The sequence below is a fragment of the Cervus canadensis genome, chromosome 15 (genome assembly GCF_019320065.1).
Source record: "Cervus canadensis isolate Bull #8, Minnesota chromosome 15, ASM1932006v1, whole genome shotgun sequence".
Lineage (NCBI taxonomy): Eukaryota > Metazoa > Chordata > Mammalia > Artiodactyla > Cervidae > Cervus > Cervus canadensis.
This window is the reverse complement of record NC_057400.1, coordinates 24,522,133-24,533,280: the sequence shown is the minus strand read 5'-3', so window position 1 is coordinate 24,533,280 and position 11,148 is coordinate 24,522,133. Positions and strand designations below refer to the sequence as shown.

At 38.9% G+C, this 11,148-nt stretch overlaps 1 protein-coding gene across 2 annotated transcripts in view; it reads right to left on the bottom strand.

Moving 5' to 3' along the window:
* Positions 1-627: 627 nt before the first annotated feature.
* ARHGAP15 (Rho GTPase activating protein 15) overlaps positions 628-11,148 on the bottom strand; it is a 685,399-nt gene continuing 674,878 nt past the window's right edge. For both annotated transcript variants that reach the window (XM_043487890.1, XM_043487891.1), the window contains exon 14: positions 628-983. In XM_043487890.1, coding sequence (XP_043343825.1) covers positions 812-983 — 172 coding nt within the window. In that variant the 3' untranslated portion in view covers positions 628-811. The remainder of the gene's footprint in view (positions 984-11,148) is intronic.

Genomic DNA, 11,148 nt, shown 5'->3' with positions numbered 1-11,148 from the left:
GATGTTAACATTAAAAATGAGCATGCAGTTCCTGTATAATATAAAGATCAAAATTGCAAGGCACTAATTTTGCTTCTAGTTTATAAGACAGTATGTTTATGGGACTGCAAATAGTATACGTAAAAAACATATCCAATGGCAAATGTTTTGAACTGTCATTTGTCTTCAGAAAAATTGCCATTCTACATGTATTTGTAAATTTCAGCATCTAGCACCAAGGATGGCTGGACTAGATTTACACTTACAAAAGTGTTCTTGAAAGATGAGGTATGTCTATTTTGGTTGAAATCCTGATTTCTTTTGTTATGTTTAAAAATTATTCATTTGTGTCTTGCCCCCTCTTTCAGTTCTGCTTGTATACCCGGGGGTGTTTGAACACAGGCCTGAGGCGGCCAGGGTGTTCACCTGTGTGAACACATACCCGTCCTCTCGGGCACATTCACACTCACTCACATATCTGCACATACACAAGCACACGTGCAATGCCCAAGAGTCTCATTAAGGCTATTTTTGGATATGCTGTGTCCTCTGCACACTATTTGACAGTGTAGAGCATCCATAATGTATGCCTAGAAGTGCTGGAAGGCATAGCAGTGAAGGGGTTAATGTAGAAGACATATAGGCAAATATTGTCAACTATTTTATTCAAATGTTTGGAACTTAAACACAAAATCGTCATTAAGTTTTCACAAAATGAGGCATCTGTCGCTTGAAAGGAAAAAAATATTTCAGAAATATGTTTACAGAAATGTAAAAATATTAGGCATCGAGACAGATGTGAGCGCACTCAGTAGCTCGCCGTGTCTGTCAGTCAGCTGAAGATCCTGTCGTATTCGCTCAGCATCAGCTCAGCGATCTGATTCTGGTACACCATATGCACCGCCATGTTCCCCGACTCGTTTTCGGCTCGCAGAAGGGTGGGTCCAAACACAATCCCTAGGCTTTGAGTGGACATGAGGTTCTTGGATGCTCTGGCCACTATCCTATGGAGAGAGAGAAAGCAAAAAGACCCATTGGAGTTTAAATAAAAACTTGTGACTGTTTTTGAATTGTAAAGTTCTGTGTTCTTGAATTCTTTTTCTCTCTTAAATTTCAACTTAAAGAAGGAAAGTAAGGGCAGAGATTGGCTTTGACCAAACAGAGAATGTGACACCAGCAAAACCAATTTTAGATTTCAGGAAAACACCTACAGTAACATTATTTAATCTACTCCTTATGCTTTATTGGGTGGAAATAGAACCTATGACTTTCAAGGGAAGGATTCTATCCTCATAGTACTTAGCCACTATGGGTGCTCAATAAATGTGGAATGAATAAATTACAACAATTACTGTGACAGTTAACAAGATTCAATCTTTGAAGTGGCTAGAGTCAATGGAGGAAACAGGTGAGACATGCATAGTACAGGTAAGAAGCCAGAGATGCAAAAAATAGAACAATATAGGCATAATTTATGAGTAGAAACAAGAGCTGAAAAAAATAGTTAAATTCTTAGTGATTAGTGGGAGTAAAGTATTCCTGAAAAATGCTATTTGTACTCTGTTTTGTAGAAAGTGCTAAGTTGTGTCTGACTCTTTGCAACCCCATGAACTGCAGCATGCCAGGCTTCCCTGTCCTTCTTCCAGAGTTTGCTCAAACTCATGTTCATTGAGTTGGTGATGCCATCCATCCATCTCATCCTCTATTGTCCCCTTCTCCTCCTGTCTTCAGTCTTTCCCAGCATCAGGGTCTTTTCCAATGAGTTGGCTCTTTGCATCAGGTGGCCAAAGTATTGGAGCTTCAGCTTCAACATCAATCCCTCAGGGTTGACTTCCTTTAGGATGGACTGGTTTGATCTCTTTGCAGTCCAAGGGACTCTCAAGAGTCTTCTCCAGCACCACAATTTGAAAGCATCAATTCTTCAGCGCTCAGCTTTCTTTATGATCCAGCTCTCACATCTGTACGACTACCAGAAAAACCATAACTTTGACTATATGGACCTTTGTTGGCAAAGTGATGAACATTTAGGTGTATAACAAGTATCCCCACCCCTTTCATTCAATAAAATACAGAAGCCTGTAGCATTTGCACAGGAAAAAAGTCCCACTGGAATCAAAGAAATGTTTTTTTGTGTGAGGACTGTGAAGACTTGCAATACCAATGAAACATTAGGATGTGGTTTTATTAATGGTAGTGCCTTGCCTGAATCAACATGGGACTCTTAAAAAGAAATTAAAGCCCCATCTTCTATGTGGAGGCTTTAAAATAAAACAAAACAATGCTTATTCTCACAATTGAGGCCTCCTTGGTTTTATATTAAAATTTGGGAGAGTGGGGATTTAGTGATGTAAGGAAAAAAGGGAAAGCATATGGAAGGACAGGGTGCTAACAAATACTAAACTCTGCATTCTTCCAGACCCCCCAACCCAAGGGAAATCTGAGCACAGAGAACATAGTGAGGCAAGGGAACACCACTACAGAGCAGTGGGGTCTCTGTTCTCAGGGCCCATTGGAGCCCTGCTTGTCCTCTAGAGGACTCTGTGTCTGGTCTGTGTGGGCTGACCTAGTCTCCACGCATGGAGGCAAGAGGAAGAAGACTTGTTCTCTTTGCATCCCTCCACAAACCTCCATCAGGGCCATTTCTGTGAAAAAGGCCCTGCCTTCACTCTCCTGAAAGGCGCTGAGAAAGGCTAATGCCTTCCATTTGGGGCTTCCCACAGCACAAATTCCTGACCGGCAAGATGTCCTTGATTTGGTCAATGTCAATAGTAAGAATTATTCTAAGCAAGTTTATTTTACTTATTACTTAGGTTTGAAAATGGAAGTATCATTGATTTCATTGTAAGCAATTTTATTGTCTCACTTGATCCTCATAATAATCCCATGAGGTTGTTGTTGTTTAGTTGCTCAGACGTGTCCAAATCTTTGTGATCCCATGGACTGCAGTACACCAGGCTTTCCCGTCCTTCACTATTTTCTGGAGTGCTCAAACTCACGTCCAATTCTATTATTAAGCCCTTTTTACAAATAAGAAAACTGAAGCCAAGAGTGGTGAAGTGCCCGATGTCACACAGAACTGAGGCTCGAACCCAGGCAAGCAGGCTGCAGCGCCCATGGAAACATCACTGCCCTGGTGTGTGTTATGGCTCCTATGCTTAGTAATTGGCTGACTTGTCTCTCTGCCATTCTCCACATGGTTATAGATCCTTCCATAAGAGGGTCTGGATTTTTATTCCACACTGTAGCATTGTGATTGACAGTCTGGTTACAATGGATTCATTGTGGGCAAAATGACTCTTAAACTTGGACTAAATATTCAGGATATTCTGCCTCCCATTTTCACTTTTCTTCTTCTTTATATGAAAAGTCTTCATACCTGTGAGTATGTTGGCGTGACTACATTTCTGGAAGGGATTCTCATATTTTAAAGTATTGGTGTGTTATCGGAGACATCAAGTTTAAAGTTTCCTTTGGAATATAGAAACTGCACCACTTGCTACTACATTTACCAAATGTCTGTAGAATGATTTTAAAACATTCTCCTAACCCGGAGGAGGGAAAGATGGAGTGGGGCTATGCTTCCCTTTAACACACCTATTTACCTTGGCTTAAAGTCTCTCTTGAGCTTCTCCCAGAGCTCTTCATTACAAAAATCACTAGTAAGATTCATTGAGAAGGAAAACAGATTTTCTCTCTTGGATCTAAAGTAATACCGTCTTGTTCGGTGCTCTATAATGATCTAGATGGGTGGGATGGGTGTGGAGGTGGGTAGAAAACCCAAGGGGAGGGGATATATGTGTACATACAGCTGAGTCACTTTGTTTTACAACAGAAATTAACACAACATTGTAAAGCAACTATACTCCGATAAAAAAAAAATAAAAGTAGTATCTTTTTTGGAATACTAACTTCTTCATTGACTCTGCCGCAATAACAGTAAATTTGTTAAACAAATATGGAAAGAGATAACATAACTGATCAATTAACTGAGTAACTATTAGGTAAAAGTTGCTTTCACAACATTACCCATTGGTACCGAAGTTCCAAGCTGATGAGAGTTATCTAGCAGAGAACAGGGCTCAGAGGTCATAGAGCATGAAGTTGGTAGAATTAAAAGTAAGACACTATTCAGGTATGAAGGTGAATGACTGATATAGGCTCAACAGAGTAGAAGAGGTCTGGGAATCCAGGGAGACTGAAAAGGGAAAGGAAGAATATAAAGACAGATAGAGATAGAGTTTCCTAGTTAATAATGGCTATCATTTCAGTCAAAACAGGAACAATGAGATTTGGGGTCGCTGGGAGCCAAAAGTGTCTCTGATTACAGAGGAGCCTGGTGGGTAACAGTCCAAAGGGTTGCAAAGAATTGGACATGATTGAGCGAGTGAACCCACACCCTCAAGGGGAGGCTAGAAATCAAGGGAGGTCCAAAAGCAGATTCCTGGAGGGGACGATCATGGCTGTCAGGAGGTTATGGAGGTAGAAACTGGAAGAGGTCTATGGTGTCTGGAGGAACTGGGGTGACTGGAGGGGTAACTCAGCCCAACCTGAAAGACACAGCTGGTGGGACTCCATCTGTGGGGAGAGTAAAAGGATGCAGAAAGGGGACTGGATTATTTATAAAGTGTCCCAGTGTTCTTTATATTTTTCCTACTCAGCCAAAGTCCTGGCCTGAGAATCCAGAGCAAGACCCAATCCAGAGAAGAAACCAAGGCTGAGCTTCAGTGGAGTGAAGAGCAGGAGGCGGAGCAGCTATCAGAGGCCCCCCTCAGGCAAAGGTTTCTCTCTCTTGGCCGGTGGATCATGGGAGGGACTCCTAAAACGGATTTCTGCCAGTTCATCAGTTTCCTGAATTTGCCCTTTGTCAAATGTTCATTTTGTGCTCTTCATGTGTAAATGCAGAACATTCATTCCATCTCAGTCTGTGTCATTTGTATCCATTTCTCTGCGCACTTTCCATGTGATTTTAATAAAAACAGTTTTAACTCACGGGTGCTTTCAAGTAATCCTGTTACAAGTAGATTTTACCAAATAATATATAGTTCTGTATTCTTGTTATACTTGCATTACTGCAGGTTAAATTTTCCTAGCAGTTTGGAATTTTTTCCTAAGTTTGGGAAAATTAAGTAACTTGCAATAACACTTAGAGAAATCAAATGTAGTTAAGAAAGGTTAAGAAAATGTGGATGTATATTATACAGAATTCATACTATCGTGCCTACTCTCTGTTACAAAATGTATGCTTGTGTGTCTATCTGTGTATTTCATTGGCAATTTATGTTCTGAATATCAACCAATCAGTAGTTGATATATTGAGAAATCAATCAATCTTTAGGTTAGAAAAGATGCTGAGGGTGAAGGCTATTTGCGGGTGGAAATCACTAACCACTGAATTATATGATTCACGTAGATAGGCAAAAATATTCTCATATCAACATTCACATTAGATTAAACCCCTTTATAGTAGAGGTGGTGATAGATACATCTAGCAAAGAAGCCTCCCAAACTGCGGATGTTTGGAAAATGTATTCATGCTGTTACAGACTTCACTATTCAAATACGAACCTACCTATGCTCTACCTCAAAAGATTCTTAAGCAGTTAAGTGGTTGATTTAGGAGAACATAAGTAGTCAACCACAATTTCAAAATACAGCTAGAATACTATCCTACAAAATTCTTCAAATCTCTATTTTTTTTTAACCTCAAATCAATGGATCTAATACTTTCCTCTCTCGCTGTGGGGACTAGCTGTGCATTGCAAGTGCCATTATTTCTGAAGGCTTCAACTAGTAAAACATATGCAGAGGAGAAATATAGGCTACTGAAAGAAATGAAAGCCCGGAATGGAAAAAAAATGCAATCTAGTATCTAAGATGGAAAACTCTCAAAAACAGTAAGTTATACTTCCAGTAGCTTAAAATGCAGTTAAGCTGTATTATTGGAGGGGAGGATCTGATTCAGAAACCAAATACATTTTTACTATGGGTTTGGCAGTACTTCCAGGACAGCTTTCACTAAAGTGAGTTCTGCAAACACCATCTCTGTGACACACTTCACAAAAATAGCAGTCTGGAGTAAGATAAGTTTGCAGAAAATTATATGCCATTTTTCCTTCTTGGAAATTTACAATGTACAATAGCATAATACAGGCTCTGACAAGTCCTGCAGAAAACTAACCCTGTTCATCTTTGTGTAACTTAACGTGTTCCCTAACTTACTTGAACATTGTGGATCCTCTTTCTTGAGTGACAAGGAGGAGCATATATTGAGACATGTTACTCTAGTGTGCTTTGCTAAGGATCTACTAAGTCTGAAACAGCATGGATTTGAATCTCCTCTGCCACTCAGGCTTCAGAACTCTCTAGCAGCTAACTCAAAGAGATCAGATTGTGGTCACTTTTGGCAAGTTCCACCCCTCTGGCAGGGCTTAGATTTCATTTGGCCTTAAACTCCATGACAATGTTGTAAATTTTGAGCTACCATTTAACCTGTTTTCAGCAAAGAAATGAAAGGAACTCCCTTTTTAGGACAAGAATACTGGAGTGGGGCACAGCGACCCCACTCTCAACCCAGGGATTGAATCCGCATCTATCGTCTACCTGCGTTGGCAGGTAGGTTCCTCACCACTTGCACCAGCTGGGAAGCTCTTTGAAGACCAAACAAAGGCCAAAGGCAAAAAGACCACATCTGAACGAGAAAGGTGAGAGCAGTGACATGGCTGAGAGATTATTATACAGCAAATGGCTGGACGGTGAAAAGGTGTAAAAACATTTAGATCAGTATTTGGAAATTCTACATGTTTGTTCACTCACCATTAGTTTACTCCGAAGAAATCCTTACAGTGAAGAGACCTGATTTGAAGCAATGTGAGGAGCTCAGACATTACTGCCTGTGAATGCTTCAGTAATAGGAAAAACATCTTAAACTGCAACTCTTTTGAAAAAGGCTATTTATGAAAACTGCTAAGTTTAAAATAGCTTGACAAGAATAATTATGATTTTATGAATTTGTTCACAAAATAGCACTTGATATATATTCTTTGTAAAAGAAGCTCTTTAACCACTAAGTAAAATTTAAGTTTATAAAAATCTTAAAGTAGGTAAGAATTCATTTTTCTGGCAAGAGATTAAAAAGGTGATGTACAGTTCACAGCACAAAAAAGGAGAAGAAATGCCAGAGCTACTTTTTGTCGGGCCCCAATGGAAGGAGCAACGATTTATCAATTTTAGATTAATTTAGAAACAATCTATAATCCACAGCTACAGATGTTGGGCCCCAGACAAAAAAATCTTCACAGACTTAAGCTAGGTAAGTTTTTTCCAAAAGTGAGCTGAATCACTAACTCAAAGAAACTTCTTAGTTGCTGAAAATCATAGCCAAATGATTCAAACTGAAAGAGAGATTTACTATAAAGCTTAAAATTAATGCTGAATTAAGAAGACCAAAGCATTTAATAGTAGTCCAGCTACAAACAGATGTAAGGATGCAAACTTCCTTTTAAGTTTGTGCTTTGCTGTTATCATAGTGACTTGCAAAGGAAGTCGAAAGCCCCATAACTGCCTGCAGGACAAGCCTCAGGTTATTGGAGGTGTATTATAAGTATTCCCTTCTCTATCTCTGGACTACTGTGATTTTCTGACACACATAACTTTAGGATGGTTTAACTCTAATGGAGAAAGTGTGGTGGTAAATGCACTTTTGCCATCAGGTCGCACTTGGTTTGTATAATACAGCTCATCCACTGTATGTGAAACATTAATTGTGACTTTGACCACTTCAGTGAGGAGAAGCTGCTAAAAATAGAATAAATTTTCACTGTGCTCAATTTATGCTTCCTATGTGCTATAACTACTTTGGGGGGGATCCATGCTAACCATATGCTTGCCTACTCTCAATCTGCACAAAATATACTGCCATGTCTACATTGGCCTTTTTTTTTTTTTTTTTTTAAGACTGGGGACTTAGCACAAAGTCTACTTTTTCCTAAAGTCAGGGCTGTATGTTAGAAAAATTTTCAAATATTACAAAAGAAGACGAGCATTTATAAATGTTATTTGCATTTAAAACTAATATATTTCAAGGTGGTCATTCACTGATGACTGTCATTTTTATATGCAAATTTACACAGCAACTGGCTTAAACTAATTGTAAAATCTTCAATTTTATACTTAAATATCCTATTATTATTGTCTTCCAAAGTAAGCAAAGAATTATCCTCCTAAAAGAGAATTACTGCTATGTTCTGACATTTTTGCTTTTAAATTATCTTTGAAGCTATGTGTATGTAATTCTTTCAAAGTACATTGTGGAAAAGGTACTTTATATGGTAGTTACGCATTAACAGCTAACATGGCCTTATTCTTTACATTTATTGAGTACCCTCTTTGCATTGATTTCATTGCAAAAGATTGAAACATTTTCAATTATTCACTTGTTTCATATTTATATTGATTGGCCATTACAAGGAGAGTATAATGTATCTTTAAAGCAATACTCAGAACTATAAGAGACGAGGAATGACTAAAAAAAAAATGACTAGCCCATAGACTTAAAAATGGCTTATTTCTGGTTGTAATATGTATTCTATAAGGTGACAACAACATATATAAAATGGGATCTCATAGCCAAAGCCCTATTTGCCGAGTATCCATTACATGCTAATCACTGTGCTTCCAATATACCATGCTTTTCAAAGGCAGAATTAAAATTCATCTCTTGCTCTGATTAGTAATACATTCTATTAGAATTTGAGAAGTTAAGGAAAGTATGATAAAGAAAAAAAAACACACCGATAACCGTAACAGTAACTCAAGGTAATCATTTTTCATTCATTAAAATCTGTTATTCAATAGACCTGCTATTACTCAACACCTGCTAGGTGCCTGATGTTGTTCTGGATGTTGGGGATGATGCAGTGAGTAAAATAGACAAAGTTCCTGCCCATATGCAGCTTATAATCTAGTGGGGGAACCAGACAAGAAACAATCCACTAATTAATATACAAAGTGATTTCGGCACGGAGGTACTTTAAGAAAGACTAAGAGAAGTGGTGGTTCTTCCACTGACCCTCGGAGCCTCTTAAAAGTTCCTAATGGCCTAGAATCCATCCCCAGAGAGTTTTCTTTGCTAAGAATGAGTAGAGCCTGGCTGGCTGAAGATAACAGAGTCCCCAGATTATTTTGTTGGGCAGAGAGAGGTGGAAAGTGCTACACATAGCAGACAAGGTACTCAGAAGTTCTTTCTAAGGCAAGGACACTTGGGCAGAGAGCAGCTTATGTGCACACACCACAGGAAGGAAAACTCCAGGCAGGAAAACAGGTAGAAAGCCCCAGTTGTGAGGTTGTGCTGGGTGGTTCTGGGAATAGAGAAGAGGGTGGTATAGCTGAAGGCTGGGGAGTGAGACAGATAAGGTAGGAGATGCTGTGGGGAGGACTTAGGACTTAATTCTAACAGTGAACAGGTGTTCATCCTTGGGTTTTGAGCAGGAGAATGGCACTGACAGCATTCAATACATGTGTATAAATAATTTATTTACATACACATTCAAGAAAATACTTTCTATATAATTTTGTGGCCAACATTTTTCACTTCTGTCATAAGCAGTTCTCATGTCTTACATGTGTATTGTGAGTTAGTTACTCAGTCGTGTCCGACTCTTTGTGACCCCATGAACCGTAGCCCGCCAGGCTCCTCTGTCCATGAGATTCTCCAGGCAAGAATACTGCAGTGGGTGGCTGGGCCCTTCTCCAGAAGATCTTCCCGACCCAGGGATCGAACCTGTGTCTCTTATGTCTACCGGCCTTGGCAGGCAGATTCTTTACCATAGCTTTTACTAATTATCTTATATGGGACAGAAAGGTTTGTACTCTATGATTTCTTAGTATAAATGTAATTACTATATTAAAAAACCTTTTTTTGTGTACTCATTCTCTACATTTTTGGAGTATTTCTTTAGGCAGTTGTTTTCATATAGGGGCAACTCCCTACTCCCACATCTCCCATGAGGCATTTGCAATGCTTGGAGACATCAAAGATTGTCATGACTGGGTGGAGTGGAGAAGGTGAGTTGCTATGGCATCTAGTGAGTCAGAGGCAAAGGATGGTGCTAAACATTCTACAATGCATAGGACAGTCTCCCCAAACAATTTATCCAGCCCCAAATGTCAATACTGCTGCTATTGAGAAACTCTGCAGTAGTAGAAATGTAGCAATTAGATCAATGGTTCTGAAACTTTACCATCCATGAGAATAATTTAGAAACTGGGTTATATCACAAATCACTGAACTTCACCTTCAGACTTCTGGTTCAGCAACTCTGGGGAGGGACTTGAGAATATTACACTAGTCACAAGTTCCTTGAGAGGATACAATTGGTCTGGGGACCACACTTTGAGAATTCACACTAGATCATTAAGTTAAAGGTTTTCTTTTCTTAAATCACGATAATGTGGGATATGTAACATGACAATTCATAGTCCTGATAGCATTATTATCACTAGATTCTGTTCTTCTTAAAATAATTGCTAACTTGATAGGTGAAAAATGATCTGTCATTGTTTAAAGTTAGGATTCTTTGAATTTAGGAAATGGGGAAGAAGTTAAAAAAGCACAAAAATATAGATTATCTCTTCTGTGAATAACCTTTCATATCACCTGCCTTTTTCTTATTGAGAGCATATAATTTTGTTTGTTTCATCCATTTAATTATTTTGTATAACAAAACTAACACACAGTCTTTAAAAAGTGTGCTAATCAGGAGAATATAGAATGAAAAGGTCAAACCTTCTGTTTTTCTAGTCAAACTCCTTCAAGACAACGATAATTAACAGATGGGTGCTCCTTCTGGATGTTTTTCTATTTATCTATCCATCTACCTGGATGGCTTCATCTGGTGGCTCAGCAGTAAAGAATCTGCCTACCAATGCAGGACAAGTTTGATCCCTCAGTTGGGACGATACCCCGGAGATGGAAATAGCAACTCATTCCAGTATTCTTGCCTAGGAAATCTCATGGACAGAGGAGCCTCGTGGGCTAGTCCCTGGGGTCACACAGAATCAGACATGACAGTGATTGAACAACAACAATCTCTTTAGTATCTATTTTCTTAAAAAAAAAAAATGAGATAAAAATACATAATATGTTATAGTACAACTTGCTTTTCCCCCCTT